This window comes from Mustela erminea, chromosome 10 (genome assembly GCF_009829155.1).
Source record: "Mustela erminea isolate mMusErm1 chromosome 10, mMusErm1.Pri, whole genome shotgun sequence".
NCBI lineage: Eukaryota > Metazoa > Chordata > Mammalia > Carnivora > Mustelidae > Mustela > Mustela erminea.
This window is the reverse complement of record NC_045623.1, coordinates 45,204,952-45,221,386: the sequence shown is the minus strand read 5'-3', so window position 1 is coordinate 45,221,386 and position 16,435 is coordinate 45,204,952. Positions and strand designations below refer to the sequence as shown.

Genomic DNA, 16,435 nt, shown 5'->3' with positions numbered 1-16,435 from the left:
AGGTAGCTAAGCAGGTCGCTCTAAGGAAGGATTATAGGCTGAATATAGAGGTTGGAAAAGGCAGTGCACATGAGGGACAGCATGGGGGGCTTTTAAAGAGAGTAAAGCTGGAGCAGCGGGCTGGCCCTGGTCAGGAAGGGCTTTTTCAGCACTGCCGTGATGGAAATTCCTTGTCATTCTTGGAGCAGGAAGACACCATCAGATCGGTATTCTAGAAATATTCTGGGGACTGAGTGGAAATATGGACTCAGTGGGGAGACTGTTTGCAGGGAGGCTCTTAGGAGGATATTTTAATAATTCAGGCAAAGAGAAATGTGGACTGGGGTCAGAGCAGAAGCAAAGGGAATGAGAGGTCGAGGGAGGGTGGATCTGCAAGACCTTTCACCCAATTCCAGGACTCAGTTCTGAAGCCTGAGTCTCGGAGCTCTTGGCCAAGGAGTGGGGGTACTCCTGGAAAGGGGGAGCTGCCTCTCCCATTCTCTCCCCTGCCCCTCTCTGTGCCTCCCCGCCTGCCCTACACACTGTGATTGATGTTTGAATGTTGACCGGCAAGTCTGAATTCTGATGCAATGTCTAAATCCTCCCTCCCTGTGACATATTTTTCTCATTCATGAAAGCCAAGTGCTGCCACGCCAGGGTCCTGTGGAGAGAGAATACTGATAACAGGCCAGGAAAAAAAGCAGCAGCTCTAGATTACCTTTTTTTAAAAGCTCACTGCAACTTCAGTAGATGAAAAATGTGTATCTGCAATTCATTGAAGGCAATGAGTAGTCGGTTCTTGAGTTGCCGTGGCAACTGCTCAATTAAGTGAAAAAAAAAGAAAAAATAAATGTACTGTAGTTGCTCTTGAGCCTAACATTCTTTGAAGAAAAAAAAAAGGAAAAAAAAGAAAGTAATATGTTTGGTGAGTTATTTTCCCCAAGGCTAAGACTGCCTTTTCTGCTTTGCCTTTCCAGCAGCACGCCCTGTCTACCCCTCCATGCCAAGCTAAATGCTAGGCTTGCTGTCATCCGTGGTTAGCAACGCGGGCCCTCAGCTTTCACCTCGGAAGGTTCTGTGCTAACATCTGCTTACATATGGCTTCCACCAAAGACCCCTTGGTTAAATTTCTGTTTTAAGGTGGTAGAGTAGAGCCTGTATTGGGAGAGCAGGTGGGAACAGTGGGTGGGTTCCAACACCCGATCCGACCCCAACCTTATCTTATAACCTTAAATAAGAGATGTGACTTTTCTGAAAACATGAAGAATTACCCCTGCCTCGATAGACTAAGAAACAAAGGGTATCATAATTGTAACAGCTTACGCTTGCACACTGATAATGCTGTGAAGGCAATACTTTCAGTGGTCTCCTTTTCTCTTGGCCACCACTCTCTGGGGTGGCCTTTGTTCTTCCCACTTTGGACAGAGTGACCTTTACGAAAACACTGAGCTGATCTTGTCACTCTCCATCTTACAGCTCTCTATGCCTCTCCTCCCGTTGCTCTTGGGATAAGACCCGAATTCTCACTAGAGCTCCCCAGGGCCTCGCAAGGTGTCTCAGTGTGCCATCCCCCTGCTGCCTTCACCCAGCCTTGCTCTTCTGCCTTTAGCTCCTCCTCTGGGTCTTTGCATCAGTGGAGGGCTCCTCCTGAGACAGCCTTCTCTCTCCCCACCGCCATTGCCTCTCTCGCCCAGTTGGCCAACCATGATCCACAGCAGAGCTCCTATTTTTTTTTATGATTTTTTGTAAAGATTTTATTTATTTATTTGACAGACAGAGATCACAAGTAGGCAGAGAGGCAGGCAGAGAGAGAGGAGGAAGCAGGCTCCCCACTGAGCAGAGAGCTTGATGCGGGGCTCGATCCCAGAACCCTGGGATCATGACCTGAGCTGAAGGCAGAGGCTTTAACCCCCTGAGCCACCCAGGTACCCCCACGTGAGAGCTCCTATTAAATTTTCCTAGAAACTTGTATTTTATATACATCCATATTTAATATACATTTACTTATATGATCATCTAACTAATATCAATGTCTCTAAATAAACACAAATCTCCTGAGCCCAGGGACTATGTCTAATTCTTGAATTTTAGTACATATGCAGGAAAGACATGAAGATCCATTGGAGAAAAAGGTTTATTCCAGCTTTTAGAACATTTCCATTGTCCTTTAAAGTTTTATGTCTTGCAACTTCGGGGAAAGAGACCACTGTGAGCTCAAAAGATGGGTCTGAGGAGACCAGTCGTGCCCCTCTCCCCAGGTCAAGTGGCTTCATATCAAAAAGCACAGCCTGTATTCATACCCTGCCCTTTCTCTTCAGACCTCATCCACTCCTCAGAGCATTAGCATCGTGAAGTAGGAAGGCAGTGGTGGGTCCTGTAATAGGAATCAGGGAAGGAGCAAAAAGGAAGGGCTTGCATGCTGGGGCTGTGTCAGAGTGGGGCTAGAAGACAAGGCCAAGGCCAAGCTGGCATAGCAAGTGCCAAGCTTAGAAGAAGAGCGCATGTGTTGGGGCGCCTGGGTGGCTCAGTGGGTTAAGCCTCTGCCTTCAGCTCAGGTCATGATCCCAGGGTCTTTGGATTGAGCCCCGCTTCAGGCTCTCTGCTCAGCAAGGAACTTGCTTCTTTCTCTCCCTCTGCGTGCCTCTCTGCCTACTTGTGATCTCTCTCTCTCTCTCTGTCAAATAAATAAATAAAATCTTTAAAAAAGAAGAAGAGGAAGAGCGCTTGTGGGCTTGGAGGAGGAGCTTGGGTAGGGGGTGAGGGAACTCCGACCGAAACCATGCAAGTAGCATTTGCAAGAACCATAAAACTTTCATTTGCACTCTCCCCCATAACTCTCACTCTCTTTTTTTTTTTTCCCTATTCTGAATATTTAATGGAGAAAAAAATGACCTAGCTTCCCCTCAAGGCAGGCAACTACTAGCCCATGGAGGATCTTTGTGCAAATTAGAAAAAGAGCCTCCTCTAGGCACCCATATCCCTAGGGACACACAGGTTACTGGTGAGTAGGTTCAGTTCCTACTCAGCTCCCCAGCCAAGACACAACAGTGCACAACTGCAGACCTGTATGTGGAAACCATGCCTCAGAGGCAGGCCGCCTCCAGATTCCAGCAACAGCGAGAGGGCTGCCTTCTCTCAGCAGCAGGAGTGCAGCCCTCCATTTTGAGTGTCCCAGCTTTGAAGAGTTAACTTCTCATCTAGGTTCATCTTTCCTGAGCTGCTTTTATTTCTGCTTTGGCAGTCATTTCTTTCTTCTGTGTGGCATTTTGTACTAGAGACTTTGAGAAGTAGAAAAGAGCAGGCTGGTTTCCTTGGTTTCTGCATCTGTGTGTTTTCTGGTAGTGGGTTGAATGTGTGATTTTCCAATATGATGTCATCGTGCCTTTTAAATTCTCCCAAAGTACTCTTTGCCAAAGGCTCTTCAAAAGGTAGTAAAGTGTGTCTCTTTTACCTCCTGTGGAACTTGGTATGAAGAGTTTAAAACAAAGAGGAGATGAAAAGGCTGGCCTCCGAGTCAACATATTGCAGGAGGCACACAGCGAGGTCACTCTAGAAAACAGCCCGTTGGCCATCTTCTGCATTGTCTTGGCAAAATTATAGCAGACAGCCAACAGAAAGGGCAAAGTCACTGGAGGAAAAGGATTTTCAAATATCGTTTCAAAATAAGAGGTGCTGCGTATCAGTGAACCATTGCTGTGAAACAGCCGTGGACTTAGTGGCTTAAACCCACATCCATTTATTATTTCTCTTGAGACAATGGGGCTGACTAAGCAGGTCCACTGATGGAAGCCGGGCTCACTCACACATCCCTTTTATGGCTCACCTTGGCTAGGCTCTGGTCCCAGTTACTTACCCAAACCAATCTAGATGTCGCTGTGAAGGTATATTGTAGATAAGGTTAACATCTACAACAAGTTGTCCTCCGTAAAAGAGATTATCTTTTTTTAATTGAGATATAGTTGACACATAACACTATATTCATTTTACGTGTACAAGATAATGATTTGATATATGTATATATTGCAGAATGATGACCACAACAAGCCTAGTTAATATCCATCACCACACACCATTACAAATTTTGTGTGTATGTGAAAACTCATAAAATCTTCTCTCTTAAGCATCTGGCAAAGAAACAGGTCAGTATTGTTGACTGTGGTCACCATATTGTACATCACATCCCCAGCACTTGTTTTTCTTAGAACCTTTGCCAGCAACACTTGAGCACCTACTGCATACAGGAGAAAAGAGGGCAACACGCACTTGAAGCACAGGGCTGGAAATTTGATTTAACTGTTTTTGTAGGGGCTGTGTACATAGGCAAAAATATGTTCAATACAAAATAATTACTTAACAAATATCTTAGTTTCTATTTGGTAATTCAAAAACCATTTTTGAATTTGCAGGGGAGAAGAAACACCTTGTGGCCACAAACACAATCCAATCCCCAAAACTCTTCATGATTTTGAATTTTCTTATTTAATGGCACATTTAAGGTGATGCTCGGGTTTTGGAATCAGACAGACCTGAATTCAAATCGCAGCTCACACAGTTTTTAGCCCCAATACTCAGGCAGATTTCCACAATCCCTAAAACAGAGCTTCAAATACGTATAAGGAAGATGATAGCAGCTCCTTCACTAGGCTGCTAGTGAACAAACTAAATGAGATCGTGCCCAATAAATGCAGTTGTTATTATTATAACCAATATAATAAAATGATAGAAATATTATTTCAGGGCACTGAAATAATATTTTATTTATTTAATTTTTTAAATAAAAATAATTTTTATTTATAATAATAATATATAATATATTATATAATAATATGTTATATTATAATATAAATATAATAATATAATATTATATATAATAATTTATAAAAATAATATTTAATATTTCAGTGACTTTTAGAAGGCACTGAAATGCCTTTTTTTTTTTTTAATTGTCTCAACTGCCTGCTTACTTCACCTATTCGTACTTTTCCCTGAAAAAAAGCAACTGTGACAGTGCTGAGCCTTATCGCATCAACTTGCTGGGGTGTGGAGAGACTTCCATTCTGCAACTGGGTGAGTCTGAAGGCTCATCTGTGAACTGTCAGACTTGCACACCTCACAGTCTGTCCCCAGAGACTGTCAGTGCAAGTAAGTATCAGCACACAGGCTAACATTAAGCAAACAACCACAACCAATTAAATCAGTAATAATGATGATAAAGTGATCATAATTTATAATGAAAAACAAGAACAGCAGCAAGAAAGTCTCCTCCCCCAAAGCCGTTAAGATGGCCAGTGGTGGGTGCCTGGGTGGCTCAGTGGGTTAAGCCTCTGCCTTCGGCTCAGGTCATGATCTCAGGGTCCTAGGATCGAGTCCCGCGTTGGGCTCGGCAGGGAGCCTGCTTCCTTCTCTCTCTCTCTCTCTCTCTGCCTGCCTCTCTACCTGCTTGTGGTCTCTGTCTGTCAAATAAATAAATAAAATCTTTAAAAAAAAAAGATGGCCAGTGGTAGCACGTGCCACCCTCTATGGGAACACTGAACATTTCTGGGCCTTGTACAGCAGCCAGATTATTGGGATATGAATTGGAGTCCTCCAAGAGCTCTAAAAACACACTGATTTTAGGTTTGTATTCCAAATACTCTTAACCTTTAACAACTCATTTATTGGAATACTGACTGGTAAGTGCCTTCAAATACGGGCAAAAAATAAAATTCTATACACTTGAGCCATTTTTTACCCAAGAAAGGATTTTGCAATCCCAGATAAGTTCAACAGGATTCGATGAGGTTGCTTGCACCTGCTAGTTACCTAACTAAAATTGGTTTAAACAATGTACAATGTTGCTTTTTCCCTTAACCACATTCTAGAGGTAGATGGTTCCAGAGTCTAGTTACACAGTTACACAGGACCAGACTGTTTCCCCGTTCCCATCTGCCCCCCTCAGTATGTGAGCAATGCCTCCCTTCAAGCTCTCCAGGTGGCAAGGGCAGCTCCAAACATCTCATTCTTACATGACCATTTGCAAAAATAGAATCATGCGTGAGCCTGATCCCCACACTTGTTCCTTGGGAGGAAATCTGTCCACCGAAGCCCAGAGGACATTGCCTTTCACATCCTGTTGGCCCATTTCGGTCACAGTCATAGGCCCATAAGGCAGAGGAAAGCAAGGATCTGGCACCTTCAGTGTCCAAGGAAGGAGGTGGCTCTGCCTACAAGAAAGTGGGCTGTTGAGTAGGCATCTAAGAGCATCTGCCAAAGAGGGGTGGGGGGAGAGGGCGGTGGCGGGGGTGGGGGGGCTGGCCCTGGAAGTGTCTGGAACCACCTGTTCCACCTCCACCAACAGGAGCTCTGTTCTTCCTGGTTTTAGATATTAGGCTTCCATATGAGATTCTGTTTGAATTAAAACTTCCATGGATAACAATCACTGACAACCTTTTGTTTCAGCACACGCTCAAATACCTAATAGACTCGGTGAGCCGAAACTGTTGGCTCACCATTACCTTCCCAGGATCTCGAACCATTCCTAGCATACAGGATGAGTTGTGTTAATTCCCTATTGCTGCTCTAACAAAATACCGGAAACTTGGTGGGTAAAGAGAACACACGTTGATTATTTTACAATTCTAGAGGTCAGAAACTCGAAGTGGATTTCACTCAGTGTCCCAACAAGATCTCATTCCCCATCAACTCAGGTCCGCACATTGTTTCTAGCGGGAAGAACACCTTTTTTGACCTTCCTCTTTGGTCCAGCCAGGATGTCGTTGTTAGTTCCTTCTTGCTGTATGGCCCCCCAGCCACCATCTAACCCTGTCTCACTCCCCACATGGCCTTACCCTCTAGAACCTCAGGGCGATGGATGTGGACATTCAAGTTGGAGAATCAGGAAAGCGAAAGACGTAGGACAAGGTTGGAGATGGACTCTGGATTTAGGGGTGGTCCTTGGGAAGCTGTGTGTTGCATCTCTCCATAGTGATAATCAGGAAGTGCTTCAGACTGCAGAGAAGGCATTGGGGGTGCTCACATGATGAGTGAAGAACTCAGGGCAGAGGGATGGGGGGGTCAGAGTGTCTTTTCAGTCCTCTACTCACTCACTTCACCCCACCTGCCTCCCCCCAGTCTTCCATCCGTTTTTGTTTTTTTTTTAAAGATTTTTATTTGTTTATTTGACAGAGATCACAAGTAGGCAGAGAGGCAGGCAGAGAGAGAGGAGGAAGCAGGCTCCCCGCTGAGCAGGGTCCTGGGATCATGCCCTGAGCCGAAAGCAGAGGCTTTAACCCACTGAGCCACCCAGGTGCCCCTTACATCCTTTTTCAAGAAAGATGGTGGGAGGGAGGGACAAAGGATGACTCCCGAGGTCAATGTTTTTCTCCCTGGAAAACACAGGAACACACATATAGTAGGTGTTGTTCTAATAATTAACCTGATTTTCCTTTTTGCTGAGAGTAACTCGTAAGAAGAGAATATTCTCATAGCACCTAACAGAGTGTTAGAGACAAGCCAGTGCGCTCTGTAGTTCCCAATGGTCGAAGCTACGCTTTGCCTTTTTATCTCCATTTTATAAGGAATCAGAAAACAAAGAGATAAAGGCCAAATCAGTCTGCTCGGTAAGACTCTAGTCAGACGTGACTTATGGCCAACATTAACTTTAAATGAGAGGAAATCAGAATGGGAGCTTGGCTCCTTCCTTTACACCAGCAGCCTGACCAAGCCCTGCTTAACAATGGTGCTGCAACTGGCCAAGGAAGACAAGATCCAAGTTGTCTCCCAAGATCTTCTAGCAGTGAGGTGAAAACAGGAAGTTGCAGGAAAGACTTTTTCTTTAAAATTTTTATTAGAGACACCAACATTTCAATTTTACACAAAAGAAGAAAGATGCCATTCCTCCTGGAGAACAAGATCTGTAAACCACTATTTAAAGTAGTTCATGTAGAGAACCTGCAATTTAATAAGACTGGGAAAAGGTTAACCCAGCATCCCCTATATTTTTTTTATCCCTGTTTACTCAATTATACAAGTACTTCCACAGCAAGCAGACCTCTAATTGTGTATACTTGAGTGAAAGAGAAATGAGACTTGCCGTGAAATAAATTCTTGGGTGTAACTAAATTACACACCATTTCCCATACTTTTTTTTTCCCCAAATTGCACATTACTTTAAATGAAAACATGCTTCCGAAAAGAACTGTAAACACTCCAAACCTTTCTAAAGGGCCAGTCTCCCTTCTTCCCACTGATAAGATGCAGTTACATTTCTATTCGCCAATATTCCCCTGTCAAAGATCCGAGGAATTTCGAAAACTTCATTCACAGCTTCTCAATGAACTTGACAGTTTCACTTTCAAATCCCGTGGTAAGTACCATCCGGCTTCAGCTCTCTTTTCGCAAATGACTCCCACTTCCTTCCTACTCATGTGACACCAGGAGCGTTCACTACCCCCACGCGTCTCGGATCCCCTCTTTAGACTCTGTGCTCCTGCGCTGGGTACACAGACGGGTCATTGCAGTCCTTCCCAGCAGCAGGAGAAGCATCAGAACCCAGGCTTGGGAACCAGGAAAACCCCCTCGCCAGGGCATCCTTCGTGGTCACACAAGCTTGCGGAGCCTTAATTTCCTCATGGGAACAATGGGAAATACCAGACTTGCCCAGGTACCTCTTAGTGTTTTTAGGATCGAATGAGAGTATGCACATTAAAAACACTCTAAATACTAGCAAATAGCAAGTCCAGTAACTGTTTTTAAAATCATTCACACGAGGTGTTCACTATTTTTGTTTTTAAACAAGAAAGATTCCAAAATTTTCATTTTCAGGTTACCAAATGGGGAGGTAGCCTGAGAATGTTTGGGCTGCTCCCTTTTGGATTATTATTTCTTCCTGTTAAGATTCTGCTTCTCAATGAAGAGGACCCCTTCTGAGAACTGCAGAACATTTCCTGCCTCACACCCATCCCCACCTTCCTGCTGTTGCTTCTTAGAACCAGTGAAGGAGGCATTAGATTAGTTCAAAAACAGACCTAGGAAAATCCTTGTATGCTAGCATTTCATTGTCCGTGAATCTTCCAGAATTTGGGTCATCTGCTTAGTACTAGTTGAGGTAAGAAAACATTAGAGAAGACTGCTCCTCACATTCGTTTCAGAAACAAAAGAACCTTTTTGAGATCCATTTTTTTGAATCTTGACATTGATATCTGTGCTCAGTGTCAGAGAAAGAAAATAGTCTTTTCTTTGCAGTATTTGTGAATTTTAGGGCAAGAAATTCATCTTAGCTGTGAATTCTGTTGTTAAATAAAGCCTCTTTCTCACAATCCCATTTGAAGCTATACACAGTTTTATACCATGAAACACACACACACACTGTTTAATACAAACAAGAACTAGGAGGACACCCCCAAAATGACCTACTACTTCTCCTTCCTTCCCAGGGGAGCTTTCCTTTCACGGTCCCCAAAAGGATTTTCTTTAAAGATTTTATTTATTTGAGAGAGAGAGAGAAAGAGAGAGCTCGCCCATGAAGTGGGGGGGTTGGGGGGTGCACAGGGAAAAGCAGACTCCCGCTGCACAGGGATCCCAATGCAGGGCTCAAACCCAGGATCCAAAGACCATGACCCAAGCCGAAGTCAGATGCTTAACTTACTGAGGCACCCAGGCGCCACCCCCCACCAAGGATTTTTAAACATCAACGCTATCTACCTAAGGACAGACGGTAAGAATATCTGACAACCTGACCTCACCTCTGAGACCAGTGAGAGGATGCTGAGAAGGAAACACCGGTTGGTTTCAGGGCCCGGAGGGCGGCAAGGGGGGGCTCAGGCACACCCATCCCACGGCCCACAGAACTGCAGTTACGCCATGCCTCAGGCACAGGGTTGCGGTGAGGATCCAGTGTGCTTCTATCCGCAGAAACACTTCCAGATCTGGAAGGCACTAGTTCAATGTCCACTTCGAGCTGTAACCTGATCTGCTTGTGACAATGCCACACTAGACTGGTCCAGCAACCAGGAGCACACACCGTGCTGCGGTCAGTGCAAGCTGCAGGGTGTCCTTTCTTAGGATTAAGGAACTTATCTGGGAGGCAGTGTTGCCCTATTTTGATCTCTCCCCCCAAATTTCAATTATTCAAGGAATTGGGAATGACGGACGTCCACACCGCAAGGTGGTGATGACAGGTGCGCTGACTGGATGGTGAAACACATGCACACGCCAGCTAGCTGCACTTCCTGCCGACCATACTAGAACCTAGCCTTGCAAAGTTCCCTGCCTACACATCCGCTCAGGCAAATAAAGCTGAATGCAACCCGCTTTTGCTTTCCTCATGGCTCTTGTTTGACTGGAGAATGAGACATCTAGACCAAAAAAAAAAAAAAAATCCATAGCCCAAACCCAGTTTTCCATGAAACCATGAATCCTGTCCTGAGGTTTTAGCCATGACACTTCAACAGGATTCTTGATTTCTCCTCCTCAGGTACCAGTGTGCTCTCATAAATTTAGCACAAGGAGGGGTGGAGACCTGAACTTGGTTCTGTGTGTTGGTGGTTTGGCTGCAGCATGTCCCATCTTTGCCAGCATTTATCACGTCATTGTAAGGCTGTGTCTTGGCTCCATATGTGTGAGTCATAATGGACACTTACATGAAATCTGAGCCAATATTAGTACTATTTCTGTCAGTTGGTTCCAACTTGGTATTCTGCGTTTTGCCCCCTAAGCCTCGTTTAAGACAGCAGAGAGCACCTCTGTCTCCTGGCACCCACAAAGCCCAACCTCACCATTCAGACTTACAGGTGACAGAAGGCCGACAAGATGGAGAACGACAGGATGAAAGGCTGTGTGTGCCCCGAGGACGCACCCACGGGCCCTCAGGCTGGAGCCTGGGAGTTCATAGGCTGTGCTTTCTCAAGGGGTGCCTCACTGAAGAGGCAGCTCCCAGCTCCCAGCTCCCAGCTCCCTGCTCAGAAACGCCTTATCAGGTATTTCTCACATAAGCTTGTAGAGCATTTTGCTTCTTACAGAACTGACGTTCTGAATGAGTGCCTTTCACGCAGAACACACTTGGACTAGGAAAGAAAGAGACAACACATAGGGCCTTCAGACTCTGTATGGCTTCTTCTTCACCAAAAGAGAACCAGAAGAGCTGGCCTTTCCTTAGTTGTTTTGGTGTGTCTGTGTGTGTGCGTACGCGCGCACGTACGCACCTATTTAAGATGCCAGACTGAGTTTATTTACAAAAGATTCACATAGGAATCATGAGGTTTATAGAACATCATGTGAAAATAACACCCTCCAATCAAACAGCCCATTTACCTGGGCTTTCATGACCGTGAATGCCGTGTGCATGGAAATAAAGCTGGGGCTCATTTGAAGCGTTTGGGCAAACAGATTAGAAGGCTATGAAAAAGAGCAATGGATTAAAAACAGGTCAGACACAGGAAGCCAAACAGAGGTGAGACAGGCCCCTTTATAACACGGTACATGGTTTTATGAATCAGATGAACCTTGATCAGTCTCCTAAAACATGACAGCTAGGTGGAAGAAAGATCTGAGGCAGTTTAGCCTGGAAGATGAGTGAAAGTCTGATCATTCAACAGTGATATTAAAAATCGAGGGGGAGGACTCCCTCACATGACCTGGATATGTTTGATAGCTGTTTGACAAGCAACAAGCAGAGCTTGATCTAACAATTCTTCGCCAGCAGAGGCTACTGAGCCACTTTCTACGTAGGCGCATCTTGGGCAAACATCAAACTGCTTTGAACAGGTCTCTGTCTCAGGAGGGCTTCCCTAGAAGCAAAACCTGAAATGAGGATTCTTTAAAAGGAAGTTATTAGGGACTGCTCTTCAGAGAGGGAGACAGATGCAGGAGAGGGCAGGGGTAGGTTGCTCAGCTCAGGCTGATTAGCTTCAGCCTGATCTCCAGGGAACCTTACACCGGAGTCAACCCCGGCTGAGGGCGGGGCCGGACTTCTGTGAGCCCTTAGCAACACCTGAGGGATGGGTGCACTAGCCAGTTCAGAACAGGACACTAAGAGATTCACGGCGATAGCTAAGCTGATGGGACTAAATCTTTAGGAGCCATGCTGTGTGGTAGGTGATGTGGTTCTCATCCTGACCCTGGCTTCACTAAAGACATGCTGCAGGGTTGCCTGGGTGGCTCAGTTGTTAAGCATCAGTCTTCGGCTCAGGTCATGGTCCCAGGGTCCTGGGATTGAGCCCTGCATTGGGCTCCCTGCTAAGTGGGAAGCTTGCTTCTCCCTCTCCCTCTCCCACTCCCCCTGCCTGTGTTCCCTCTCTCACTGTCTCTGTCAAATAAATAAAATCTTTATTTAAAAAAAAAAGACAAGCTGCTATGGCCATGGGCCCCTCACATGACCTCTGTAACCATCAATTTCCTCGTCTGTACAATGGGAGAGGGGATGGCAGGGTTGGGTCAGATGATCTCTATAACTCCCAGCTCCGAAATGCAATTATTTCCACAACAGAAGTGGGGGTAGGCTCACTGAGGAATAATTGACATTTTCCCTATTCATGGAAGGAAGCTAATTAATGTCAATGTGCCCCTGAATGACCACTCCATTAAAAACTCTTCTCTCACCTGGAATCGTTCTGGATCCACAGGCAAATCTAAGAAGACAAGCAGTAAAGTTGCCCTGAAGGCGTATGTTCTAAAAAGGGCTGGCAAGGCTCCCTTTGCAAACAAGTCCTCTCAGAGCGGTTACCTCAAGGGAGCATTAATACAACCAGGCAACCTCATTTAACTGACTCCCACATCAAAGCGAATTAGAAGCAAGAGGCTGGAGTGAAGTGTGAGCCTCAGGCCGTCCCTGCAAAATGGCACCACCTCTATGAAGGGCAGTTGGGCAAAATCTGTTATAAATACATTTGCTCTTTGACCACACAGTCCCTTCTCTGGGAATTCATCCAGCAGGCATATGTGTATGAAATGACCTTTACATGAGCTTATTCGCTGTGCTACTTTTTCCAAAATAAGCCAAGTTCGGGAACTACTCGGCGGTCCATCAATAAAGGGCGAGTTAAAAACAACAACTGTGGTAGCTTCCATACCGTAGAACGCCGTACGACCGAGAATATTCTGGATGAGCACGGAAAGTTCTCCCGGGTACATCAATAACTGAAAAAGCAAGGGGAAGAACAATATCATTCTGGATCAGTGTGTATATTATGAACATATATGCAATGTGTAATAGAAGTTCACTCCTTTCTGTGTACAAAATGGAGGTCACAAGATGATGTAATTTTTTTTTTTTTTTAGATCTTGTTTATTTATGTCCGAGAGAGAGAGATCATAAGTAGGCAGAGAGGCAGGAGGGAGTGAGGAGGAGGGCTCCCCACTGAGCAGAGAACCTGACTCGGGGCTTGATCCCAGGACCCTGAGATCATGACCTGAGCCGAAAGCAGAGGCTCAACCCACTGAGCCACCCAGGCGCCCCAAGATGTTATAATTATATTCAAACGCATCCATAGGTATCTGGAAGTTGTTTTTTGTGTATCTGGAAAAAGATGGAAATAAAAAACTTCTAAGAGTGGTTACCTATACAGAATTGGGGAGTGGGAAAATGGGATGGATGGAGACATAAGTAAAAATCAGAATTCTTATCAAATGTCTTTTTATAAGTTTTCATCCTACATTTTTTCCCCAACTACCACAGGTTCTTCTGTAAAGAAAATGCAGCTGCTGCTTGGTTAAAAAAATAAAATAATTTAAAAGCAGGCATCAATCAAAGCTAGTCCTTCCAATTTCCCTTATTTCATGCTTCAGTTTTCAGGGATTGGCCAGTGGTTAACTGTATGATTTACAATGCTGGAAAACACTTCCTATCTGGCACTCCAGAGAAAGCATGCCACGTCCAATGTTACACCACAGAGTTTTTTGTAAAACCACCATGACTACACCCACCAGTGAGCTTTGGGTACTGAAGAGTGTTCTCTTCTTCAAATCAGCTTTTCTGATCACAGATAAGTCATGCACCAGGAAAGTGAGGTGTGACACTAAACTGAGAAGTACAAAAAGAACAGCATGAACCCAGGGTTCTGTGTGGGCTTTGTCCCTCATTGCTATGTGATCGTGGGCAACTTGCTTCTCAAACTCTTAATTTCTTCATCTATAAAAGGCAGATAGGAATAGTGCATCCTTCATAGAGTTGTTTGGAAGGTTAGGTATGTTAATGCATGTTGGCAAGAAATTTAGCATAATACCTATTACTACTGTCATCTAATATTTTGGTTTTTTTTTTTTTATGTACAGGGTGATGACCAGTTAAATGTATTTGGAGAGGACACCATGGGAGGTGAGTTTCCTTTACTGATCAGACCAGAGTTGAGTTCTAGTAGCTTTGAGTGTATCTTCTTGATTAAACACCAACCGAGAGATAATGAACTACAAACAGCATGTGGCTTTCCTTAGCCAGGCTCCATGATTCAGACTGGAACTCTTTGGATCTTTCCTCCCTTGGTCCATGCAAAGAAACCAAGGGAGGCCCCTTCCTTACAGATGCATTTCCTGACTACCCAGAGAACATGACCCTCAACGTGCTCAGTGAAAATAAGATGTTCTGGTAAAATATGTGTGGGAAACACTGAATGTTCAATCCCCTTTGGAAGAGGCACACATAATGGCATAGCAAGACTCCCACACGTCCTGCCATAAAGACAGCTGGCTAACTTTGACATTCTTTAGATTTATTGGAATTCCAAAGTCTTTTTCCTGTACAGTAGTTATTGATCTGCGGTGTGCTGTTGGGATGCAACCCAAGAAACACCCAAAATATCTTGCTTTGTAACAGTTCTCGTGTCAGAAGTCTAGCAACAACTAAAAAGTCCAGCCTTAACTAGTGACACATAGAACTGAAAATAGATAAAATTATGTGAACTTGAGATTGTCCAAAAGAGATAATGTTCCCGATTGCCCTGGGTCATGTACCTGCTAACATTTCCACTTGGTTATAAATGTTGCTGTAATTATGGTTCATGAAAATATGTTTGTATTGACTGTGAGCACATACAAGTAAGGGAGCTGGCTTTCCAAATAACCCTAGCTCTAATTCTATGCTGATCCATGAGCATGAGCCCTTTGATGATAATGGCTGTAGCCGTGTGTGAAAATCTCAGTTACCAAATGACATCATGGTGATTCATGGGGAAAGGCACATACACGTGAGCCAAGTACAAATTATCAACCTAGTCCCAACTGGATAAGGATTGACAGATTGCCAACCAGAGCTTCCCTTTTTCCTGATTATAAGATTAACACACATTCATTGTGGAAATATTTTAAGGTCGAAAATAAGAGCAGTCTAAAATCTTATGACCTCTAAATAATCATGGTTAACATTCTATATATTTTATTCCATTGTGTTTTTTATATACTTATTTTTACATAGTTGATAATACATGTGTATATGCAAATTTCATTCTTTTTGTGTATATCATAAGCATATTCTCATGTCATTACAAACTATAATGTTACCTTGTGATGACTACATTGTATAAATGGTTCACCATAGGTACAACTATACCTAATAATAACCACAGATACTTTCCTAGATTGCAAATAGATGAAAAGTTGGTCCACTTTATATAGAATTGTTGAATCACTATATTGTACACCTGAAACTAATATAACCCTGTATGTTAACTATATGGGAATTTTTCTTTTAAATCATTGCTCAGCTTCAAAAAAGGAAGCTGTAAGTCTAGAGAACATGAGATGACCATCTGGTCCACTAGTTAAAAGCACCAATGTATGTGTGCCTTTAATAGAAAGCTCCAGATAACATAGGATTTTTCCAGTTGCTGTAGGCTATTCTGTAAAGAGACTGCAGTATCTCTTTGATTAGAAAGAACAAAATTTTCATCCCTCAGTTTGAAAACCAAATGTTTCCAAAAACCCCAAAATCACATCTTTCCTCTGATTTTAGCTTCCCTGTTCCGTTCCCCTCTTGCTCCCAATCCAGTTCTTCTTGTCCCATTCTGTCTCTGGAATTGGGTCTTTCCCTCAGCTAATAGTGGATTCCAGCAAAAAGGTGGCATTGTGTATATAAATGAAGCATCCCAATTCTACTGAAAAGCAAGTTTGATAACTGTCAGAGGAGCGATCTAGCTTTCAAAAGTACTTATCATCTACATAAAACGTGAAGTGGAAGTCAGAGTCCTATCAGTTCATTTTAAGTGTAAAAATTGCAGTTTTGTCACCAAGATGGGAAATAAAAACCTTGTACTATCTCTCCGTCATTTCATCCATCATTTTAGTCGACTCACCCCCATAGGATGAGCAAAAACAGCTGCTTCCAGAACAGGAAGAGCTCCACCTGCACTGGGAGCTCAGGGCTGGCTCCACCCAGCCCGGCCCCTCCCTCCTGGGTCTCCCCACCAAGGGGGCTGCTCCAGGAACTACCACAGCCCAGGGTCTGAAATGCACAGCTCAGGGGCCCGGGGCCCCAACAAAAGCACCAATA

General features: G+C 44.1%; 1 protein-coding gene and 1 long non-coding RNA gene across 4 annotated transcripts in view; one reads left to right on the top strand and one right to left on the bottom strand.

Moving 5' to 3' along the window:
• Nucleotides 1-16,435, top strand: part of AK5 (adenylate kinase 5) — a 241,920-nt gene that overhangs the window by 166,030 nt on the left and 59,455 nt on the right. For both annotated transcript variants that reach the window (XM_032302233.1, XM_032302234.1), the window contains exon 9: nucleotides 14,227-14,269. In XM_032302233.1, coding sequence (XP_032158124.1) covers nucleotides 14,227-14,269 — 43 coding nt within the window. The remainder of the gene's footprint in view (nucleotides 1-14,226; nucleotides 14,270-16,435) is intronic.
• The window catches only part of LOC116567265, a 38,164-nt gene that overhangs the window by 15,485 nt on the left and 6,244 nt on the right, over nucleotides 1-16,435 (bottom strand). The window contains exons 2-3 of one of the 2 annotated variants that reach the window (XR_004276177.1): nucleotides 13,026-13,092; nucleotides 6,807-6,966 (exon numbers count right to left, since the gene is read on the bottom strand). This is a non-coding gene — a long non-coding RNA (uncharacterized LOC116567265). The remainder of the gene's footprint in view (nucleotides 1-6,806; nucleotides 6,967-13,025; nucleotides 13,093-16,435) is intronic. The other variant, XR_004276176.1, reaches the window with a different exon arrangement.